Source organism: Amphiura filiformis, chromosome 1 (genome assembly GCF_039555335.1).
Source record: "Amphiura filiformis chromosome 1, Afil_fr2py, whole genome shotgun sequence".
Lineage (NCBI taxonomy): Eukaryota > Metazoa > Echinodermata > Ophiuroidea > Amphilepidida > Amphiuridae > Amphiura > Amphiura filiformis.
The window spans coordinates 6,346,551-6,372,851 of NC_092628.1; the positions used below are offsets into that span (position 1 = coordinate 6,346,551).

The 26,301-nt window shown below is 36.4% G+C and overlaps 2 protein-coding genes across 2 annotated transcripts in view; one reads left to right on the forward strand and one right to left on the reverse strand.

Annotated features, from left to right (window-relative positions):
• Positions 1-913: 913 nt before the first annotated feature.
• Positions 914-1,504, reverse strand: LOC140154837 (uncharacterized). The gene has a single exon (XM_072177456.1). It carries the CDS (start codon positions 1,502-1,504, stop codon positions 914-916), a length of 591 nt encoding a protein of 196 aa, XP_072033557.1.
• Positions 1,505-1,557: 53 nt separating this feature from the next.
• LOC140154838 (uncharacterized) overlaps positions 1,558-26,301 on the forward strand; it is a 35,783-nt gene continuing 11,039 nt past the window's right edge. The window contains exon 1 of the mRNA XM_072177472.1: positions 1,558-1,617. Coding sequence (XP_072033573.1) covers positions 1,558-1,617 — 60 coding nt within the window. The remainder of the gene's footprint in view (positions 1,618-26,301) is intronic.

The window sequence follows — 26,301 nt, forward strand, 5'->3', positions numbered from 1 at the left end:
CGGGTCTTCAGGGCTCTCTTAGTTTCACCGATGTATTGTTGACCGCATTTCTTACAGGTGATGAGGTAGATGACATTTGTAGACTGGCAGTTGAGAGGGTGTTGAATATCATATCTTTCTCCAGTGATGGTGCTGCGGAATGTCTCACCAGCAGTCGTATGCTTGGTCTGCTCTCTGGTGTGTTGGTGGTTGCAGGCAGCACATTTGTTGCACGGAGAGAATCCCAATTCAGGAGCTTCCGTAGAGGGGATCTTGAGAGATGATCTAACAACCAAGTCCTTGATATTTGTTGGTCTACGGAAAGCTACCATGGGTGGCTCCGGGATGGCTTTCTTGCAGCGTTCAGAGGCATGAAGAATGGGTAGATATTTGTGTATGGTGGTGGCGATGGTGGAGTGGATAGGGTTGTAGGTTACCACAAGAGGAATGCGGGTGCATGTTTCTTCCTTCAGCCGAGGTTTGAGAGCCTCTGATCTGGGGACTTCAACAGCCTTCTTGACTTGTTTGTCAATAACTTTGGTAGGGTACCCTCTGTCACGTAGATGTTGTTTGAGTTGACTGGCTCGGGTGCAAAGGGTCTCCTCAGATGAGCATATGCGTCGTAATCTGAAGGCCAGGCTGTATGGGAGACTTTCCTTAGTATGTTTGGGATGACAGGATGACCACTGCAGGTACTGATGAGTGTCCGTAGGTTTGGAGTAAAGATCACTCTCCAGGTACCCATTGTGCAGGCTGACCATGACATCAAGGAATGGAATCGACTCCTTAGATTGCTCTGCTGTGAACTTGATACTGGGGTGCTTGGTGTTGCAATGGATGATGAAGTTGTCAAGTTCTTCTTGGCCATGAGTCCAGATGAGGAAAATATCATCAATATATCTCAGCCAGATCAGGGGTTTGTAAGCAGCCGAATTCAAGAAATCCTCCTCAAGACGGCCCATAAAAGGCAGGCTCCTGAGGGCGCCATCCGTGTTCCCATTGCAGATCCATGGATTTGAAGATAGTGGTTGCCAGCCAGTTCGAAGTTATTTTGGGTGAGAACGAGCTCCATGAATTTGCTCAAAGTGTTGATCTCAGTGGGAGAGTGCTGCTGACTGAGATAGTGTTGGGCTGCTATGATGAACTCATCGGTGGGTATGTTGGTGTAGAGGGATGTGACATCCATGGTGCAGAGGATGGTGTTCTCAGGTAGAGGACCATGTTGAGTGTTGATTACGGAGAGTCTACGCAGGAAGTCATTGTCATCCTCCACATACGATGACAGAGTTTTAACATGGGGCTGGAGATGCAAATCAACATATAGTGATATCTTCTCTGTAGGGGTGCCACAGCCACTGATGATAGGTCTACCAACAGGAATGGTGTTGTATTTCTTGTGGATCTTAGGAAGTATGTAGAAGCGACCAGGTCTCGGTAGCTTGGGATTCAGCGCAGATTGCATGTCTGCATCAATGACAGCTGTAACCTTCCGAGCGAATTTGGACCACCTCTCCACTCCTGGCATGCCGTCTCCATGGTCTGGGAGCGGGAGCCAACGCACATAGACGTTGGTACCGCATGGCTGTCCCACCTAGGCGGGCTATGTTGTTCCGTGTGTTCCGTGTGCCGGGTTGTGGGGTCAGTGGTCCCCCTTTTTCATTAGATTTTGGTTATTTTCAATTTTCCCTACCCTTGTCGATTTCCCCTTTTTGTGACCTGCTTGGCCTACCATATATTTGTGTGCCTTTCTACAGTCTTTTGTCCCATTTGGCTCTCCATACTTTGCCTGCTGTTATGGTTTTTCACACCTGTCCCAACCCACTTAAGCCTCCACTGTTATTCAGATTTCTTTTATTTTTTGCTGTTATAATCAATCTTCATTTTTTGATCAGAGCTGGTCTCCAATATACTGAGAGCAGGTCTCTTATTTTATCCCTTGAGAAAGAAAAGTTTTGTCTTTTCGAAACGTCGGGTTTTTAACTTTGTTTATATGTCTTATGTTACTCCCCCATTGGATGTTGTGTCATATTTTCCCTGTTTTTAACTATATATTACAGTTTTGTCAGAACATCCGTTTTGATTCCACCTTTGTTCCACTTGCGACTCCCAAAATGTCCAACCAGCACTTCATTTCTAATATAACCATTAGAAATAATCGATATTTCTATTGTGGCTTGCAAAATCATCCATCCATGGGTACATTCGAGAGTTGATTTTGACAAAATTAAAAGTCGGAATTGAAAAATGGTGCAATCAAAACCAAAATGCTGACAAAACTATTAGATATATAGCCCTATATGACGTGCTTTAGAAAGTCAGGAAATATCGTTCGTCACCGAATTACTTTAAAAAGCAAAAACGTTGACCCCAGAAAAAGCTCGTGGGTCAAAATGAAGCCTGTGAAAATCAACAATCTTACATTAGAAGCCTAAATTGCACAGTTTAAAACCAGGGTTTGAAAAAAATACAGTACCAAGCATTATAGTTTGCTTCTGACATTTACCGAAGAAATGAAAATTATTGCTATTCATTTGACTGAGAAAACTAATTATGAAGTGAAAAGGTGTACCTAAAAATTGGCTTATTTCAACACCGAATTCGATCGTTTCAAGCGCCTAATTAGGTGACTGAGTGTGTCTTGTTTAACAATAGGCATCGACTGACCATCGTTCAGCCTGTATAACTCAGCTTAAACCGCTTTTTGACGTCAGTCTATTCAATAAACCGGAGATTAATTTCTACGAATCAACACTTTTACATCTACAGAATGGGATTTGTACAGAGAAGTGTGGGTTCGTACAAAACATGTAATATACAGTTTATTTAATAGAATTGCGGTTGTTTCTAAAAAAAGACAAAAGAAGATTATCAAGAACAAATAAGATGAAAGACATCAGAAAATAATGAAACCATTTTACACAGTACAAAATACAACGAAAACAATATTTTATTTGTACAAAGCGCGTAACTTACGTTTATTCCAAATTATATAATATAGAGATTCTGTAATTGTATACAAAATATTATGCTTTTAAATCTATATTTTAACATTTCCAAAAGAATTAGAATCATGTATTTTGTTTCTGTATAAAATATTTATTTTTACTGTTAGATATGTCCGCTTTTAATTTGGGCCCAAACAGACGATGCAAACCAACGAAAATCGCTATTTAATACCAGCGCAAATGTCGCCAATGCGAGCCAATCCTTCGAACGTGAGTCGTGTCGGTTCTTTTGATATGTCATGACTGTAATGTCCAAAATTTACACAAAATAAATGGAATAGTTACAGTTATTTCATATTGAAATGGTAACTATGGAAAGCCAACCATGTAATAGTTTTTTAATTGCGCATTTAACCCAATATTGAATTCAGTCCAGGTGGCGGCGGATCCGATATCGCCATTTTTGACGTCGTCATTGGATTAACACATAATCATCACAAACAATATTCTAAATTTGATATGTGGGTTCAAAGCAAAATTATATTACTGTAAAACCATGGGGTTCGATAAAGTGCCCCATTGTAAGTATGCTGTTTTTCAATTTAAAACTGGTAATCGTATGTTTTGAATGGGGCTGTCAGCCAGCCCCGAACGTCACGTGTCGCATGTCCTACACCGCCTGATTCTGTCTGCGGATATTATAAGCTCTCTCTAGCAAGGTCACGACGTCATATTAATTACAATCCGCTCTTACATAAGAATTGGATACATGCTAATGAGCTATTGTCACATCCTGATTTAATAATCCTTGGTAATATACAGAAACAACGCAGGCCTTCCTTCGGCAGGTACACTGCAATGATAACATGTATGTTGTGGATGTTAATGGTTGTTAGATTCTCACTTGCTTTGTAAACTCCACTAGAGACATTGTGAATTTTTGTCTGTCCGTCTGTCCATTCGTCTGTCCATCCTAGCCCGTGAGCATTAGTAAGGTGCGGGAGAGGGGCACTTGGCGGTTTTTCAAATGCTATTGCAAAACATGCTCATGACGTAAGCAAATACTTACATTGTGGGACTTTTTGTATACCTTGCGAATTGGGGGGGCGTCGCATCAACTGCACCCCCTGGCTAGAGCCCTGCTCTCTCTCAGAAGCAAAGCAGATGGTCGTACTACTCACCTAATGCCTTTTTCGACGCCGTCACTACGTCCCAACGATGTGGACCTCTCTTTTACTATACAGACCTCTTGTTTACACTATTTTAATCACATAGATCCAAATATGTTTCAAGGACTTTTCAGGGCAGGAAAAACATGGTATGTAATTCCAAGGTCAAAACAAATTCTGTAAAATAAAAGTGGGCACCAGTAGAAAAAAAAACACATACACATTATGTCTAATTTTTGTCAAATAATTTGTGTGCGTCTCACTTGATATAAAAAATGATATTTTTTTTGGATAATTTCCTTTAAACTATAAAGTAAATAAGTCTCTGTTTGGTCATCATCAATTAAACAACACCATTTTTCAGGTAATTATCTTAATTGTCATTATTTGTTTTTGTGTTTTAGTACCATTGCAAAGTTTGCTGGTTTCAAAATGGCATGCATTTTATTGCGATTAAGGCTTGAAATGGCAATTCTTACACATATAAGATATATCATGGTCTGGACGTCGAGATTTCATTGGTCGAGGATTTTTCCTTTTTGCGCGTAAGAAATTTTTTATTACATTTTCGTCAACTTAAGCATCCCGCTAAGACATATAAGATGAAAGCTTACACGTATAAGAGGCGATCTTACAAGTGTAGGGTTACACGTATAATCTTACACGATTTTTAGCGCACTTGTCAACTCATCTATTCGGCGTCTTTAAGCGCGTGCGTGTAGGTCAGTGCTTTGACTGAAGGCCAGTGATTTGAAGCTGCCCCCAATGAAATGCGCACTGACGTCACTGCCACATCAGGGTAACAAATGGCATAATGTGATAGTTAGAAGACTACTAACATTCCAAACAAATAAGTAATTTGATAGTCGTCAATTGCTTTTTTTTCAAAAAAAAACCTCATTAATCTAACCGTCCACTTGTGTATTAGTGACAGGTCACAAATATGTCCCCCAAAAGAAGCGCGAAAGATGGTCTATAGACTAGCATACATCATTTTGATGGCTTATTTCAGTGTTTTAAAATTGCATTAAATAGTCTAATAGCCAGGAGGGGTTCACGAACACCCCCCTTATAACTAAATTCTAACATCACAGTTTTGATGTTACCAGTGAAAACAAATGTCCCACGGGGGTCAAATGGGGGTCATATTGAAAGTAAGGGGGTCAAAATTCAAAATTGCTCAGATTTTGGTAAAATGGACATCAAATTGTTCCTCTGGTCATAACGATTCAGAAAAAGTATACTTACATCGTCTAGGCGGGTACAGGTTGTCCCTGAAAGGACCGTATCGACGGAAACTTAATTGTTTGGTTATAATGCCACAACTAAACATAACTAAATAATTGCCGTGGTTGAGGAATAAATCAGCTATCACATACTTGAATGTTGTCAATTTACCACATATTTCTTAAAATATATATAAGAATTGTACAAAACTCGCTCATTTTCAAACCTTTCCACGGATTTATATCCATCGATCTGATCTGTATTCAGAGTGTTAATCACTGCGCATCATCGGCGTATGATAGATATTTGACTCGGTTGAAAAATTCAAAAAGTATTCTGTTTACCTCAACCACATCATTTATTCCCCAACCACATCATTCATTTAGTTGTGTTTGGTTCCTCAACCACATAATGTATTTAGTTATGTTTGGTTTATGCGTTTAAATACCCAAACAATTCTGTTTCCGACGATACTATTCTTTCAGGGACACACTGTATAATACGTATTTAGCGCTAGAGTTTTCCATACGTCTTTCGTTTCCATTGTTTGAAAGGGTAGACGTATTTACATTTACTAATACACGCACGCAACACAATCGTTATAAAACAACAATCGGTTACCTTTAATGCACTGAATATATTTTAATCTATTTCAAAACATAAGTGATATTATGTACAGAGTGATAATAAGTATAATAGTACATGGTAATGTCAAGAACATTATTTACAGATGCAATAGTACATTTAATACAATTAACTGTTAGATAATGTTATCATATGGATTTCAACTCATTCATTCAACTACAGCTAGAGGCTTTTGTTAAAGCAGATATTTAACAATATACTGAAACAGTCTGTTCAACCTTCCATAGAATGTTCTTATCATCATGCTGAATTTAATTTTGAAATGTTGGTAGTAATATAACGAAAATATGTTTAATATTGTGACAAATGTGAACATGAAAAAAAGGTATTATAATAATAATAATACAGGTGAAAAGCATATCACGGTGAATGTCGCCGCCCATGGGAAAATTACTGTGCCAAATATGTGGAGACAGCTGTCTCATGATGATCAACATTATGTACAAATATGAGACAAGTCCCATTAATTAAGCTTATGCTAAAGTAAACAGTGAATTGTGAATAGAAACTGAAGCGATGATATCATTTATTAATATCTATTAGAAGCTTAGAAGTAAGTGAGTTGTTCTTTTGGGATTATGAACCACGTGTACTTTTTTGGTAATAATAAATAGTCATTAGATATAGTGATATAGTGCTCCTTTGTGGCTCGTAGAGAAGATGAGAGAGAGATGAGAAGAGAAGAGAAGAGAAGAGGGGAGGGGAGGGGAGAAGTGAAGAGAAGAGAAGAGAGAAGAGAAGAGAAGGAGAAGGGAGAGAGGAGAAAGGAGAAGAGAGAAGAAGAGAAGAGAAGAGAAGAGAAGAGAAGAGAAGAGAAGAGAAGAGAAGAGAAGAGAAGAGAAGAGAAGAGAAGAGAAGAGAAGAGAAGAGAAGAGAAGAGAAGAGAGAAGAGAAGAGAAGAGAAGAGAAGAGAAGAGAAGAGAAGAGAAGAGAAGAGAAGAGAAGAGAAGAGAAGAGAAGAGAAGAGAAGAGAAGAGAAGAGAAGAAAGAGAAGAAGAAGAGAAGAGAAGAGAGAAGAGAAGAGAAGAGAAGAGAGAGAAGAGAAGAGAAGAGAAAGAGAAGAGAAGAGAAGAGAAGAGAAGAGAAGAGAAGAGAAGAGAAGAGAAGAGAAGAGAAGAGAAGAGAAGAGGAGAGAGGAGAAGAGAAGGGAAGAGAAGAGGAGAGAAGAGAAGAGGGGAGGAGAGGAAAGGAGAGGAGAGGAGAGGAGGAGAGGAGAGGAGAGGAGAGGAGAGGAGAGAGAGGAGAGGAGAGGAGAGGAGAGGAGAGAGAGAGAGGAGAGGAGAGGAGAGGAGAGGAGAGGAGAGAGAGGAGAAGAGATCCATCGCTGAGACAAACTTGTTTATAGATAGTGAGTGTGTTTTTGTGGTATTTTTCGTTTAGGTCCGTTATTAAATAAGGGACTGGTGATCATATTGAATACTCTAGTTACCATTAAAAAATAAGAATTGAATGGTTGAATATTTTGTGTATTGGGCTATTGTATCGTTCATTCTGTGTGAGTGATAATGTTTAACTTTCGCTAACTGTGGGTAAACATGTTTATTTTTAGTGATTTGGCGAGCTTTTTCGTTGTGTGTGTATGTACAGGGTAATAATAAGTAGGGCTATATGCAATCATATGTATCTGTTGGGATGTGTAGAGGTGGGTGAATATATGGTGCGTGAAGGTGGAATAGAAAACGTGATGGGGTGTGTTCAGATAGTTCGTTTGTTCAATGTTAGTGGGTGTGTACAGTTCAAGTTGCGAAAGAGACGTTTCGCGTAATGTCACATTTGTTAGGAAAAAATCAATTTGTATGGGGTACACTCACTCTGTGCGGAAGGTGTATGTTGTGTGTAACTGACTAACATATAGATTAGTACATTGTGGAATTGTCTATAAAAATGAACATGTGTTTCGACTCAAGGGGCACTTTTATTGAGCTTTCGCTTATGCTAAAAATTTATATTAAAATATGCAAGTTAATTTTATCGTCCAGAAAATTGTAAGGGATGGTATTATTGGAATAATGATGAATAAATTACACGAAATAATCAGAACTGTAAGCACCAGATATCTTGGAGAAGATAAAATAAGATGAAATGCGTTACTATTCCCTCTATTTCCCACACAATACACTAATTAGTAATTATCATCGTGCATTCGCACAATATTAGAACCATCCATAAAGGCGTTAGAAAAAATAAATGAACGAAGTGAATGAATAATGTATAGTTATATTCACGCGCGTTTGTGTGTTGCATGATTGATTCATTTTTGTTGTTGTATTTTTGTATTTTTATTTTGTTATAAAAAATAGTAGAAATTGCAGAAATTCTGTATCGTGCATGAATACGTTAATAACTGTGAATCCTTTGTTACAGGGGAGATTATACTGATGCACTTGCGCAGGGCTCGTCCAAGTGATACGTATTTTGTTAACCTATAATTACTGTAATGATCGTTGGATTTGTGTTCAACATGTCTTTACGAGTATAGCCAAGATAAGCCAAACATTAAGATACCAGTTATGTTCATCCCCTGTATATCCTAAACAAAGACAGCTATGTCATAATCGGAACGAGCAGCCAGTAGCTGCATCGCTTAGCTCGATTTTAAGATCTCGTTGAAGAAAAAAATAAAGACACGACTATCAAAAAACCCAAGGAAGATGCAAATTGCGTGCCCTAATGATTTGCACACAAAGCGTTCGTGAACAAGAGAACTAGCACCGTGCTTCCATTGATTAGCACGCTAAAACTAGCGTCGTGCTTTCATTGATTAGAACACAAAAGTGCAACTTTTGATTTCGTTTCTTCATTTGGTTTTAGATCACTGTTTCTTTAATTCTCAACTAATTAAAGTAAGGTCTTAAATTAGAGCTAAAGAGTACAGGTATTGGCTGCTTGTTTTAATTTTGACACATTTGTCTTTATTTAAGATATACATGGGTAAACACAACTGGTACCTTAATTCTATGGCTTACCGTAGATTACCCCTCCACGCCCTTTATATGTTTAACGACAGACTACCAATAAAAGCTTCATACAAGCTTATCTAGTCGGATATATGTTTGGCTGGTTATGACTTACAATACCCCAGGGGTCTAAAATATATCATTCAGGCATACTGCAAGCGACCGGGTTGCAAAACATGTTGTACGAGATGTCTTGTTCAAAATATAAATAACGAACAGAAAGGTTTTTTTTGTTCATTGTTGCAAGGATACGCGAAAGCAATAAGCATATACTAGAAATACAACCTTGAATAGGGAAAATGTATCATATTGGCATAATAATAATTGACATATTCAAAAGGGAGAACTGACTTCAAAATATAGAATAAAATGGAGAGCAGTCTCGAGTGAACGACAAACGAAACGCATTAAGCAAATTGTAGCGATCCTTCAATCGCTCATAGCATAAATATTGATTCTTAGTTTTACTTCAACTCAATACCTTTAGGTATGACAATCTATAGTTAAGTATTCGCCTTTTACTAAAGGGAAGAGCGTGAAACCGGTTTCTTTATCAAGGAAAAAAAGCGTTGCTGACAAAAATATCAAATAAATAGGTATTGGATCTGAGAGGCAGATGAAATGTATGAAATCAAAGCATAATATTCATCGGTCTTTCTGTGTTATAGAAATATTAGAAGGAACGTTGTGAGTTATTTATTCTAAAATAAAACATCTCTATAAGAACGATTTGAACGAGCTTACAGCGGAAGTTCAGTCTGTTTTTGTTATTTACCCTGGGATGATTTCCAATATGATATGACATTTTCTTAATATAAGTGCTACTGTAAAGTAATTCAAACAATATATTAAATCAATTGATATTAGTATTATGTTGCTCTTAACGAGCAGCAAAACGTCACCACGGAATTAAAATATACATATATTTATCAGATTAGTAGATTTAGTAGATTACCCCTGCACGCCTTTATATGTTTAACGACAGACTACCAATAACAGCTTCATACAAGCTTATCCAGTCAGAGATAAGTTTGGCTGGTTATGACTTACAGTACCCCAGAGGTCTAAAAGATATCATTCAGGCATACTGCAAGCGACCGGGTTGCAAAACATGTTGTACGAGATTTCTGGTTCAAAATATAAATAACGAACAGAAAGGGTGTTTTTTTTTGTTCATTGTTGCAAGGATACACAAAAGCAATAAACATATACTAGAAATACAACCTTGAATAGGGAAAATGTATCATATTGGCATAATAATAATTGACATATTCAAAAGGGAGAACTGACTTCAAAATATAGAATAAAATGGAGAGCAGTCTCGAGTGAACGACAAACGAAACGCATTAAGCAAATTGTAGCGATCCTTCAATCGCTCATAGCATAAATATTGATTCTTAGTTCTACCTCAACTCAATACCTTTAGGTATGACAATCTATAGGTAAGTATTCGCCTTTTACTAAAGGGAAGAGCGTGAAACCGGTTTCTTTATTAAGGAAAAAAAGCGTTGCTGACAAAAATATCAAATAAAAAGGTATTGGATCTGAGAGGCAGATGAAATGTATAAAATCAAAGCATGATATTCATCTGTCTTTCTATGTTATAGAAGTATTAGAAGGAACGTTGTGAGTTATTTATTCTAAAATAAAACACCTCTATAAGAACGATTTGAACGAGCTTACAGCGGTAGTTCAGTCTGTTTTTGTTATTTACCCTGGGATGATTTTCAATATGATATGACATTTTCTTAATTAAAGTGCTACTGTAAAGTAATTCAAACAATATATTAAATCAATTGATATTAGTATTATGTTGCTCTTAACGAGCAGCAAAACGTCACCACGGAATTAAAATATACATATATTTATTATTAAAAAGTTATACTTCCGTATCTATATCACTTTTTAATGGCAACCCATTAGCAAGACCTTGTGTCTCCTCTGTGGCGCCCGTTGATACCAGTCGTTTTGAGGGACCCCTGTACGCATTACTTAATGTCTCATGGCTTGTATGACAACTTAAGGCTTCTCGTGTAGCTTTCCTATACCTCGCATTAGTAACATTATAAATTACTGGATTTATACTCGCATTTACAAACAATAAAATACGGCTTAATATCACCAAAACATAATGGCAATATTGTTGTATAGATAAACCTACTAACATTTTTAAAAATTGGCTAATCAAAAGAACTCGAGCTAAAAATTGACAAAAGAAAAATATCACACCGTTGGCGATGAGCATTAAGGCTACGGCGTTCCTCACATTTGTGGCGTGTGCTTGAGATCTTGGCTGCGTATTACAATGTTCCGTTTCTCCGTCCAAGTTATCAAATCGTTTGTTCAAACATCTGATGATACGTATGTATAAGTAGAAATTTCCAATAAGTGCGACAAAGAAGGGACACGCTTGAACGCACGTTTCCAGATATTTTGCCCAAGTGCCCACTGCGTCACAATATCCAACCATTTGTGGCAGGTGCGAGTATTCGCCTTCATCGGGGACTTCTAAACAGTAAATTGTTAATTTAGAGAAACCTGGGGTTACAAGAGCGCCAAGGAGGAGTGCTAACACCCAGCTACCGATGAGGAGTTTTGCAACACGCCAGTGATTGTGGATCAACCGGTGCTTTAATGGTTGTGTTACCGCATAAAAACGTTCCAACGAGACTAAAGTTATTATAGCGATCGATGCAAAATACGACGTATATATTATAGCGGTGATGATAGCACAACCGGCTGCTCCTAAGGACGATGCATCGTCCATGTACGGAAAGTATAGATATTGATATATACTTTTGCCACCTGCAACAATCAGAAACACTAAATCCGCTATGGATAAGTTAACCAAGTACAGATTGGTTATGTTTCGCATCGATCGGATTCGGTACACCGCGAAAAGAAATATTCCATTTGCAAGGATTCCAAGGCTGACGACGGTAGGTATTATAAAACTGACAAGAATTCGTGTTCCAATGTCATATAACAATCCAGGTTGAATCTGGCCATTAAGGATTATCGGATACGAGTTATTCGGTGTGCAAAATGAAGACATTATGCAATAACTTAAATACAGTTTCTATTTAATTCAGGAAACGTTGACGTTAAATTGAAATGTTAATGTTAAATTGAAAACAATCAAATCATTTTGAATAAAAATGACTACAATGAACCACATTTATGTAGGTTAACATAGTCAATCATTGCCTGAATCTAATGGGCATCATATCGGTAGAAGTAGATGCATTACCCTAGTAGTGCGTGTGTTATAATAAAGTTGACCGAGCAAGCATTTGCGCTACGGTGTGTTTTATCAAACTGCTCGCTAACTATTCTAGAACATCTAAAAATATATTATCAAATATACAGATAAATTATACAGTGTTTAAAAGTTTTATATATATCACGTAGTGGCACAGATTTCTTGTTTTGTTATCTCGGGAAGCTGCATTCCATCGGACGAAACCATCGTGTAACTTTCTTAAGTGTTCAAGCTAAAGCGTATCAAGAGTTTGTAATACAAGAACATAATCAAATGCATATCAACGTCAGACCAGTATTAAAATGTCTCTTGATATAGCCAAATATATATTGTTATGACATTAATGATTTAATCTCCGAAAACTAGCTGATGCGATACTAATAAACTTTCGCACTACTTATTTATCTCTCACGGGTACCGGTCTCTCAGGAACACAATCACTGGTCTGGAAACAGATGCCGTGCCCTACGTTATTTATAATGTAATAATTGATAACCAATGTGTTACAATCGCCATGTTAAGCTTAGAAGCGTGACAAATGTCCAGAAGCAGTTCATTACACTTCCCCTATAATTTGCTGCAATTTTAGGCAATAATGTGTCGTGTATTACACACGTAATACCGCTTACCCAAAATCAAATTTATCATCCAATCAATCCGATCTCACCCAAACAAGTCTTTCTCGTCCGATTATTTTTCGTTTTCTTTGATGAAAACTTCAAACTCTTCGTCGAAATTTAACAAGTTCACCACAATGATCTTGCAAGAAAATAAATTCTCTCGACAATTTCAGTCCACAGTATCTATACCAGAAGAGGACTGGCGTGGTTTGTGATGTAAACTTCTTCAATTTTCCGAGTATTCTAGATAGCAAACCCAGTTTGGAGACACTGCATAGTACGATCTGTAGTCAATTAAATAAGATAAACAAAATCTTCTTTATTCGATTCTTATATATCTTTTTGAGCTTGACCAACAATAAAGCACAATTCATGGTAATTCTTTATCAACGTGTTCCATTTGCAGTGGATCAATACCACAATTCCACACGTAATAATAGTATTTACTTTTTCTCCAGCAATACCAAACTCAAATCACTGTGTGTTTCACTTCTGTTAAACAAATATCAAATACAAATATTTGTAACGAGACAATCATGTAGCAAGATGCTGCAAGCAGATGTAGCTTGATGCCAATCCCAACAAAATCGTGTTTTATCAACAAAATCAACAGTCGCCCATTAACAGACGCGATAAAGAGTCTGACGAAGTATGTTCCAGCGCATAGAGTCAATGCGACTAATGTAACATATTGGTTCACAACTTAACTTGTAAGGATACTTTGCGTACTCAGTCACCCCTTTCGTAGTCCTGCATTATTTCCACGTTTTCACTTAGTTAAATTAGAGAATCTTCCTCTGCACGGTCACTGCACGGATAACAAACCACTCTGTCAAGTTGTCTCGTGTAAAAGAGAAACGTATTGACTAAAGCCTGGCTATTCCTAAAAAAATCCATACGTTGGTTCAATTGAAAGAGTTTATATTTCAGCGGTATTTAGCATGACGGGTGTTATATGCTAATGTCTGGGCTTAGTGCATAGCTCTGAGTTCTGTAGTTCTGCATTCAATACATAACATGTGTCACTGTATTAAAATTCGCATAAAAATTCGTTTTTAGAACTGCAGGTTCTTCACCGCGTAAAACGTAATAAAATGTATATTTTACAACATATGGTTTGGCGTACAGCTTGATGTCATAAAAGTTATTGTTTTCAGCAGGCAGTGGCACGTCGAAGACATTCAAATTCCCGAACAACTGAATTCCATCGAATTTTACATAATTATTGAAAACAAAATACCAATAAAAACGATCATAAGTCGTCTGCAGTTATGTTCAGGTGACTTCATAAAATTTCTAAACACGTTTTTTAAAGTGGCATCAGCTAAATTGAAAAGAAAGTAAGATTTGTTCGCAGCTTTTTTTGGTAAATCGCAATGGTGCGTACGTGTTATTTCCTTTAGTCCAAAAGTCAATTCAATAGGGTAGTAAACATACGATAGAGTACTTGTAGTCTTCCGTGGTAGAAGAAGTGGTCTTAAATGGTACAAAATGATGGAGTGTTATCTTCAAGAGTACAATCGAGGCGTGATAGAATCCGTTAAAGGGTATTATATGCCGTGTTCACGCTAGCACCAGAGTGTGCTGATTTACTGAGTAGTTCTAGTTGCTTTAGTGGCGTGCATCCTACCTAACAGACTACTGGTTAGTGTTGCCAACACCTAGTTGTCATCAAATGATATTGCCCTATTTTTGGTCACGACCATCTGCCTTATTATGTTCAGATAAAACCACACAATACGGGAAAGAAAAAGAAAGTCCATGTGTACACTGACAAATTCAGAATGTAAAATGAAACCACATTATACTTCAGGCATTAAAATATCTTTACAAAACTTAAATATGAGCCCAATTTAGTGGCTTTACGATGAGGTTGGCAATCATGTAAGTAGTCAGTCTTTCATTGGACAGCTGTACGTTAAAGCTTCTCATTCGATTATAACAGGGACTTTATTGCAAGTCACGTGTTTTGTGTGACTTACAAACATTGCTGGCGCTATTTCAGTTTACCAGGCTTTGCGAAATTTGGATAATAGATAAATTAGAACAAGCCGTCGATTCATGCGGCGGTAAGCGAATGGTGAGAACTTAAATTCATACGATCTTTATGCTAGTACTTATAGTTTGCTCTATTAGTGTTTTTGCATATTTTGTTCCATGTTTAAAAAATGCATTCGTCGAGAGCACCTGGAAAATTGAAAGACAACACTAAACAGCTTGTGATTTTTAATATATTATGATAATATCAAAATAAATTTTAATTGGAATTTTAAATCGAAAATTTCAGTTTAGAGGTAACACTAAGTGGCGGGACAAAGTTTGTTGTTGTTCTAAATGAATGCCATAAATAGCTTCTTCTACGCATGAAAGCAATTTCATGTACTCTCTGCCATGTTTTATTCACATGTTTATTCGCTGTTACTAAGCAATTGTAGTACTTAATATTGCATGATAATAAATGAAACACGTGTTTCTTTTGTAAAGTTTGCCGTACTCTTTACTTTAATATGGTAAAGACAGGAATGATGGCGTTGGGTCTTACGTGACAAAAATATATTTACATATTATATAAACTCTCTTACCTTTTACATAAAAGTATTGAGTAAATAATAAGCATACTAGGGACATAACTAAATGGTCAGTAAAAATAACATTCAAATATACCTACATGTAAACAATTTTATATAAATTGATGTCTTTGTAATGCAACAACTTTGATATATAGCTTAGTTTTTATTTTCACCTACATTACGAACATTGCATTAGTCTACAATTACCCTTTGCAGTATTATAATTATCAATAATAACTATGTATAGTCTATCCCAGCAAACACAAAACGTTTTCGACATCATTTACAAAAGGTTATAAAAGCTTGTCAGGAAACGTTTAAATGTCGGGATATATGAAGGGTACATTAATGGTATAAAACGTTTTCATAACATTAAATAACATTTGTTGGTAATTTACTGCACAGCAAACACAAATGTTTTACAGAAAAAATTTAAATGTCGGGTTATATAAAGGTTATAAAACGTTTCAATAACATTCCCAAAACATTTGTGAAAACTTGGTACAAATCATTCTGAACAGAATGTTATTTTGGGGTTGAAAAAATATTTTGCAAAAACTGTTTGCCCAAAATATTTACAATAACGTTTTTAAAATGTTTTCACGACCTTTATATAACCTGACATTTAAATGTTGTTAAAACGTTTTGTAAAGAACATATTAAGAACATTTCTGTGTTTGATGGATGCAAAAGTGTTGACAAAATATTTGGCCAAAAATATTTGCAAAAATAGTTTACAATGACATTTCGAAAACATTTTAAAAATATTGCTGTAGTGTGTTTTTATGCAAAACGTTTTAAAACGATTTCATGACCTTCATATAACCCGACATTTTAATGTTATTAAAACATTGTTACCTAAACCAAAACCCAAAATATAATGTATTTCAAACGTTTTAAAAACGTTTTTGTGTTTGCTGGGATGTGACATTATTTTCTTCTTTTAACAAATGTGTGTTTTGATGAAAATTAAACTTAACCTGAACTGAATCGAATAGAAAGGGCGGTACGAAAAAGGAAATTAACAAATAGATGCTAGAGGTTGTTTGAAATTAATCAGGAGTAGCTTACGCATAGTTTGGAGCTGTCCATTGATTGATTGATTCGTTGCCGATATCAGATTGTATTCGCCATTGAAAAATGAAAACGAGTTATGAAATTGAAACTCTTAGTTCATTTTTACCTTTAGTGTTGTCTATCAGTTTTGGCAAAAGGATATACAAAAAAAAACAGAAAAGAAAAGGAAAAGGAAATGTTACATTAGAGTACATTAATGTTGTATCTGGTCCTGAAATACCCGCAATTACAATAATATGAAAGCTTTGACTAAAAACCAGGAAAAATGACTGAAATCGCATTTAGATCTAAAAATCAAGTATTTCAATATCACTAGTGCGAAAGGTTAAGCAGAGAAAAAAACCGAGCAGTGTAAAAGGACAGAAAACCTGAATTGATCAGGAATTGGATACAGCCGGCCTGGCAATGTCCACAAAAGATAATTACTTCCTCCTTATAGACGTAGAGCTACTTCCCTAGGGCAGATGCAAAGACCAATTCATTCTGCTTGTAAGATATTAAACCTACGAGGAAAATAACTGATAGGTCAATCACAATAGGTCAATCCACATTATTAAAAGTACACACTTGAGTTGAAACTTGTATTTCCCGGCAAACGCTTACAAAAAGCTTTTAAATGTCGGGTTATATAACGTTTACTATTAATCGGATAACATTCATGAAAACTTGATATAAAACATTCTAATATATATTGTTTTTATGTGTTGACAAAATATTTTGTAAATACGTTTGCCAAAAAGATATTTTACAATAACATTTTGACAAAATCTTGCAAATGTTGTTTTCATGACCTTTATACACCCCGATATTCAAATGTTAACAATGTTGACTCCTACTTATTTGTCTCATCATACACCCAATATCGGTTGGTGAGGTGGAGGAGGATTGGAATGTTAGGAAAAGGTTTAAGCTTGCCACCTCTATTTCAGCATTAATGTAAAAAATAAACCGGAAATAAGGCCCCTTTTTCATAACATATTTTGACGGATTATAGTCTTACAAGTGAAGAAGATTCAAGGAAAAGAAAACAGTCTAGAGATACGTGCTTTATATAGGGACTATTTGGCCTTTTTTCCGCTTTTAAAGTTTTTCTGTAAAAACATGACAACTTACGTAATTGTCCGGGTTCTTTTTTACAGAATGTCCGGCTTCGGCTGTTTATGTTACCGTTTTTTATATCATGATTTTTCCGGAGATACAGACGGTCTGTGTTTTTATATCAATTTGTAAGCGCTCTTTTAGCAAAAGTCATAGTTCATTGAATTTACAACCGTATGACAAAACAGGCGAAAATAGTAACTTTTTGCACAAGATTTGCAATTTAAAGAGAATTGACCATTGCTCATTCTAGTGACTCTAGTGTATGTACAATATAAGTGTGCTTTTTCATTTAATGACACATAATTTTACAAATAGTGTAAGGAATACTGGAGGGTTTGACTTTTAAAACCTACATTTTGTTCAAAAAATGTACTTGGATAGGTAGTTTTCAAAAGCTATACCACATTCTTCCTGGCTATAACATTGAATTGCGTTATCTGTTGACCTAGTGACTAAAGGTGTTTTTAGGGGGAAGTGTTAGCTTTCGTTTGATATAAAAAAATTCTGATTGGATGAAGGGAACACTTAAGGTTTCGACAAAAATTAATCAAAGAGGTCCATTTTTCAGCTAGACGCTCCAGAGCTCTCACATTGCTATGCACTCAACCGTGTGGTGTAATCAAAGACTGTGGTGGAGACATTCACTGCTTGTTGTTCTCTGCTTGGAGGAAAATGTGTGCTCAGGTGTATCGAGGTGGAAACTGTGCGCATGATGGTTTATAAGAGAATCGTTTATAAGAACACCTTTCCATACGTCATTCTCAAAACATTTCTATTTGTTCACATCATATTTGCTGTTTTAAAACGGAGAATGGCCAATTCGGAAAAAAGACCGGAGAACACCGAATGTCTGTCACCCCTCCCCCTAAAAAAAACAGCTAAATTGCTGGCATATCAGCTGTCAGCAGGTTTGGGCTTTTTACGGAATGCTCTACTTTGATATTCATCATCGCAACTCCAATTACCTTGCCTGGAAACAGATACTTTAAACGTTGTATCCAAAACTTTTAACTTGTTATGAAAAGGGCGTGTCTTTCTAGTATTTGTGACAGTATCCGTGCGACGTAAAAGTTATAGGCAGTAGACACAACACGTCCTCACATGCAGACACATTTGGCAGCTTGTAATTATAAAGAAACATAGAACTAGTCTATATAATTGACTTGATAGCTCACGCGAAATATAAAACGGTAATATGAGCATTATATTTGCACAATATTCATAATGAGAAAAAATCATGTTACTGCTCCATGGCCAAGTATGTAAATATACTTGATGCACTCGACATAATATTGCAATGGCACCATTTCTGCATGGATTGAATTTAATTCCGTTTATCAGGTAGACGGCAACACACAAACATGATTTAAGTTATAAATTGTTTTTGATGTACATGAAATATAATTACAACTTACAAGGCAAAGTAGTGCGCACTTCCTTCCAACCCCCGGACCTGATTTCGAGCAGCTGTCTGATTTATTAGTGTCCTCCATACGGGTTGTTTCTTTCTATATCCAATCAAACAAGCGAGTCGGATCAATTCAGAACGTCATTGTATTGCATATGGTTATGAATTCGGCAGAGTGACGAATCGAGCGTTTTGAGCAAATTGAGTTATTGTATGCTTGTGATTATGATTCAGGCAATCTTTCCTTTCCAACAAAATTAATGATAAATCTTTCTTCCCGACTTACATATTGATATTGTATCAAGTTGATTTAATTAAAATCTAGTCAACTGGACTTACTATTTATTGACTGGCGACGTTTCACATCCTATCCTGGATGCTTCCTCAAGCCGTCTGATTTTTCGGCGGCGATTGGTCAGTGACCCGTGACGGGGTGACAGGGTCTGCGCCACAACTTGGCATGGGCCTACAGTTCAGCTATCCAAAAGATCCCTCGACGTCTCAGTTCTGTGACTCCGTCACGGGTCACTGACCAATCGCCGCCGAAAAATCAGACGGCTTGAGGAAGCATCCAGGATAGGATGTGAAACGTCGCCAGTCAATAAATAGTAAGTCCAGTTGACTAGATTTTAATTAAATCAACTTGATATTTTATTTACCTGGATGACTGAGAATATACACAAATATATTGATATTGTGATTTGAACGAATCGCGCGTAAGTGCGATTAATGAATTTGATCGAAAGAAGAATCGTATACTTAGCTGTACAAATCAGGTTGATCTATTATATAGTATAGCTGGAAATTCCGAATGTTCTATATTACATATCCTATACTTATCATATATGTTCTATAATTGCATCGTGTGAATTAATATATAATAGCCAGCAGGGAGAGTACCACTAATGTAACAGGATTAACTAGCATAGCAATAAATTATGCTTACACAATTTTTAAATACACCAGGCACAAAAAGAAACTCGTCAGTTATATTCATCCTTGCTGTTCAATAACTTGATAATTTTGGATTATTCTAAAATATACATTTTGTTAATTGGACTTTGCTTTCTCATTTGACACCCTGTTCGTGAAAAACGAACAAGAATTGACCAAGATATGCGCCTCCAAAGCCTCAAACCCCAACATCAAAAGTTGCATTTTCAACGATTTTCAATGGGAACGCATCGTTGTATTGCACACAAGCACCACGGGCCAATCAATAAAGCACACAGTGTAACAGGCACAATAATATTGAATCGTTAAAATTGCAACTTTTCATTTTGGGGTTTGAGAGTTTGGAGGCGCATATCTTGGTCAATTCTTACTCAATGTTCACCATCAGGGTGTCAAATGAGAAAGAAAAGTCCAATTAACAAAATGTATATTTCAGAATAATCCAAAATTATCAAGTTATTGAACAGCAAGGATGAATATAACTGACGAGTTTCTTTTTGTGCCTGGTGTATATCGCACTAGTACGCTCACGCGGTACCTCTGCATTGAACCATATATGTCAAAGAACAATTATGAGCAACTACCAAATCGCAATAGTTTAAAACAGTTAATAACTTTAAACTACCTCAGGGAAAATGAATAGATTGGGAAATTGCGTAACTATTCAGATGATGTGTTCTATCTATGTCTATGGTCTAGACAATAAGCGCCATCTGCGGTCATTTTGCTTCCTATATGCATGGTGTTATTCTGGGTCGCAGTACTTTAGTACAAAAATATAGAAGTTCACAGGTTTACAATTATAAATTCTGTAGTAAGTTATAACAGAATGTGACGGTGATTGCTGCGGTATTATATGCTTGATAGAATTGGACCGTCTGACCAGCTAATATTCTCCTCAACCGTCAGTGCAATTCCAGTCACTCAACATACTGACCCATTCCATGTCAACTCCAGGGATGTGCACCGCAGCACCTCTTCAATTTTTTTCTTTTTCTGTGTGGTGGTAGATATTGATGAGAAAGTAAAATCCCGAAAATTTGAGCTTCATACTCCATTTCGTTTTCCCGTGGCATCAATTTGAAATTTAGGGGGGTCAGCATAAAAATGTGTCGTAACGCGAAAGACGACGTTTGGAGGTCCATAAATGTATAAAGGGAACCCTTTACAACTTTGAAAAGTATGTATCCTGGGATACTTATTTGTGTAGAATTCAAATTTGGCATCAGAAAATGTGTAACTCCTTGACTTTAAAAGATATAGGGTCATGAAAATGCAATTTCGTCCATCCGGGACCAACTTTGGGGGGTCAAAACTCCAAAAGTAAAAATAATTTTATTGTCCATTTTTTGCCATAAACTTGTAATAAGTCATTATATATGCAAATCAAAATGTGTACTTTTGGAGTAGCTAACCAAGTCAGAGCCCTTTGGTAGGACCCTCTTATTCAATATCCTATTAGAATACTTTTGCTCCATATTACATATCTTCAATTGTACCTTTTTGTAATTTTGATGGTGGGGCCAATGTCTGACAATTGGTTTTCAGGGGAAAATATGTACAAAAAATGTACAATTGGGGATTAACATAGGTAATATCTCAGCTAAAAGTATTCTAATAGGCTCAATATTGATAAGAGTAATGTCCTACCAAAGGGCTCTGACTGGCAAAAAATGGACAATAAAATTATTTTTACTTTGAGTTCTGACTTCAAAGTTGGTTCTGGATGGACGAAGTTGCATTTTGATGGCCCTATATATTTTAAAGTAAAGGAGTTACAAGTTTTCTGATGCCAGATTTGAATTCTACACAAATAAGTACCCCAGGATACATACTTTTCAAAGTTGTAAAGGGTTCCCTTTATACATTTATGGACCTCCAAACCTTGTCTTTCGCGTTACGACACATTTTTTATGCTGACTCCCCTAAATTTCAAATTGATGCCACGGGAAAACGAAATAGAGTACGAAGCTCAAATTTTCGGATTTTACTTTCTCATCAATATCTACCACCACACAGAAAAAAGAAAAAATTGAAGAGGTGCTGCGGTGCACATCCCTGGAGTTGACATGGAATGGGTCTACTGTGTTTCGAAGGTGGAGGAAACTAAAGCTGTTGTGACGAACACGCATGGGTTAAAATTGATGTGTCTTAAGTCCAGCATTGACACGGCATTGCTCCTTTGGACTATCACCCTCCTGACTACCTGTGCGCCATGTGCGTGAATACGCGGAGAAGGGTTAGCACACACAGGGTGGTGAGCGTTTATAAGAGCAATGACCTATTGTCTAGACCTATGGTACATCATCCGAATTCTCGCGAGATTTCAGTCGTCTATCCCATTATTTTGAATCCCATGCGCACACGCACTGTGCACGTGGCTGGTCAATCCTTACTGCTGAAAGTGGGTTTTCATCAAAAACAAAAAAAATGCCCGTATTTACGCCCAAACGACTAATCATTGATACCCTTTTGCGCTCATTTAAGTAATACAATTTTTACCATATATGGGATAGAGGTGGTGAGGCCCACCATAACAGTAAAATCCATGATTTTCATTTTGTTCTTGTGCACCTATTCCAAGAGACATCGACTTGGTACTTTATATCGATAGTTCACGCTTTTAAATTTATTTCGTACCTTACATTTATCGTATCTTTACATATTACATATTCTTATTTACATGTTTGCACTCTTGTGTCTCTGTACTCAAACATGCAGGTCACACTATCATTATTTCCCTCTATAAATATTATTTTCATTTTAAAATCAGTATCGATATGCATAACGATGTCGACTTAATTAGATTTTTCTTCTTTGAAATGATTCAATGATTAATACTAGCAGTACACAAGGGGGCTTATTCCAAAGGTTTGTGCTCAAGGGTTTTCGTCCGTCATCAAGAAACGTATATTTGTACGCCCAAACGACTTGTGCTAATGATGAATTGTTTACCATAATGGTGGTGAGGCCTACCATAACAGTAACATCCATGATTCTTATTTTGTTCTTGTAAAACTATTCCAAGAGACATCGTCTTAGTGCTTTATATCGAGCCACAAGCAGATTTTAGCTCGATATAATAAATGCACTCACATTCTGATTTGATTCCAAATTCTGTGCCAATACTTTGACCTGGGTCAGAGGTCATTCGTCCATTGATTTAGTGTCTCTCTATATATAACCCCTCATGTATAGTGTATGTTACGCGGGTATATTCCTACGGGAATATTATTTTTGAAGATGGTCCCTACCGCCCGTCAGCCAAATCCGGAGAACAAAAGTACCTTGACCACTTAAGTAGGAAGACGATTGCTGATGACCTTTTCATTTGTACCGAGCAGTAGGTAAAACAATGTGATAATGGATTTAATGGACTAAAAACTTAATTTAACACTAGTCTATACTAAGGCGACGTTTCAGTAACGCTGTTCATTTGTATCTACGTTGGACAAGAAAATGTAATCTCGTAGGGAAAACATTAAGACGCAACATAAAATTAACACAAGGAGACATGAGTAAATGAAGCAGTATTCCTCTGAAGAATCTCAAGTAATAGCTCGTCTCTTAATGAACTAAGCCATCTGATGAAAACAAGTTTGCGATTGTTGCTTGGACTGGGTAAGGCTTTAGTCGTGTTAAGACCGATCATGACAATACAGGAACAAATAGGGAACATTGCGATGATAGCAAACAATAAATAAATAAATAAAAAAAATACTGATGCAAAACAAAACTAAGGAAACAATGAAACCATACACTGGTCCATTTATGATTTTAAAAAGTTCCTTTATATTTTCTTAATAGTATGAACCTGGACGAGGTTTAAATCATCATGATTATGATAATGATGTTGATGATGATGATGATGATGATGATGACGGCGATGGTGATCATGATTATGGTCATGGTAGACAACAGGTGGTAAAATACAGACGCTAAATAATTAAAAATAATACCAATATTGTAACACCTGTATATCCTAAACAAATACAGATGTCATAAATAACCTATAGGTATTGGGACTTGTGATTGGAATTCCAGTTTCCTTTTCCCACGATGTAAGGGCTAAGAGTAAAATTGTACAATTGTGTTTGGGAGTGGCATTCTCTCCTTTCTCCTAGCTTTTCCTTGCTATTTTCTTCCATTTCCTGCTTTGTTTATCAAAGCTATCTAGGCCAGCATGTATTTTATTAGCCTACACTGGCTATCCAGGCTTTTTTATAATATGATCTTGGTCCATGGTTCTCCCATGAATTAGCTTGTGTCCCTCACGGACCAACCTGGGTAAACAAACAATAATCTAGGAGTTAAGATCTTATTCATTGAAACTGGACAAGAAACGAAGGCGCAGCAGGTGTAATTTGCTCAATTGGATGCGCTACAGATATGTACACAAAGCGTTATCAAACAAAGGAACCTGTGCCGTGTTTTTCATTTAAATAAAATACAGCATTTGACTTCGTTCCTTCCTTGAGTTTTAGGTCAGCGTTTCTTTATTGTCAACCGATTTCAGCAAATAAAGTCTTAAATCAGAGCTAAACGGTACAGGTATGACTGCATTTTGACATATTCATCTTTGTTTCGGATATACATGGGTGAACATAAATGGTATCCTAATTTTTGGCCAGTCTGCATTTTACATTTAATGGCCTGCATACTAAATTCGTCGATGTTCTACAAAGTTAGTTTAATGTGAGAATATGTCTATATATATTTACTTTGAACTGGGAAGGTGAGATGGAAGTTGTTTTTGTCGTAAGAAACATCAAGACGTGAACACAAATTAAGGAGACATAATTGATGAGTGCATACTGCAGCGCGACGGCAAGTCACGCTATGTTATCATGAAAACATTGAGTAGTGGGCTCAGCGTATCGTGCTTTTGAACTGAAACACCCGAAGTAAAGTAAATAGCGTGAAAAACGTAAACGTGGTAAATTGATTGCAGTAAAATATTTTAGTTATTTTAGCTACCCAGCAAACACAAAAATGTTTTTAAAACATTTATTCAAAACTTTTTAATAGCACTAGGCATAAATGTCGGGTGATATAAAGATCGTGAATACGTATTCAAAACGTTTTTGTAAAATATTTGTCAACAGGTGAATAAGATTCTGTTAGAATGTTTTGCAAAATATTTTCATAAATGTTGTATAACTCGACATTTAAATAGATTCTGTATTTTTTTTGTATTTGCTGGGTAAGGATCAAAATAACTTGAAAGAAAATATGAGAAGTTTGGATAGTGAAGGTGATGCAGAAGGTTCACATTGTAAAAATGATATTATCAGTCTATGTGATCCGTTTATAATACAGGATTTCAGCAACCATTAATCGTGGATTCGAGCGTTAACTTACATATTCGAAATGTTATATCAAAGTCATTAGGCTTGATTGAAAAATAGAAAAAAAAACACCATAGTAACGTTTGTTATTATCACGTATATTTCCAAAAATTGACCAAGTATTAATAGTTAAATTATGGTCCTTTTAGTTGGTTGGGGTGAACCACAAATGCACAAATGCCCTATACTTAGAGGTGCGTCAGTCCGAAAATGAAAATGACCTGAAAGAGGGCGAGAGGTGCCATATTTACGGATTCAGGCTAAATTTAAAATTGGTATAAAACGTTTGTTTTTGATCAATTACAAAATTAATGTTTGTCGTAAAAAATTGTGCATGCGTGAATTACACTACAGTTTTTATTCCTAGGGCTCTTTGATTTTTTTATAATGATAGAGTGAATCTACTGGCCCTCTATAATTACGCACAAAAGATCGTGTTCCACTAGACCTTTTATACATGTATCAGGGTTGTGGTGCTAGTTGTCACGCCCTTCCAGTGAACATTGGCCTTATCCTACCTAAGACAATATGCATGAGATGTCTTTGGATATGGAACAGATAATATACGTCTAGCCCTTTTGTATTTACACATTATTCAGTTTAATTCTTTTGTTCATTATTAAAAAATAGGTACAGATAAACGAGCTGAACCAAGGGAATACAAAGCACTATAGAAAGCATCACAACATACTTGTAGAATATGGAACAAAGTTAATGCATTTAAATGTTGTATGACAAGGGGAAACTACAGAGGGATGTATTGCATTCCGCATAACAGTATTACGATGGGGACACTAAACAATGCAAGCCTGTAACGATTGTTGTTGCTTTACAGTAGAGAGTTAACCGTATTGGCCGGCACGGGTTTGTGGTTATGGTTATGGTTATGGTTATGGTTATGGTTATGGTTATGGTTATGGTTATGGTTATGGTTATGGTTATGGTTATGGTTATGGTTATGGTTATGGTTATGGTTATGGTTATGGTTATGGTTATGGTTATGGTTATGGTTATGGTTATGGTTATGGTTATGGGTTAT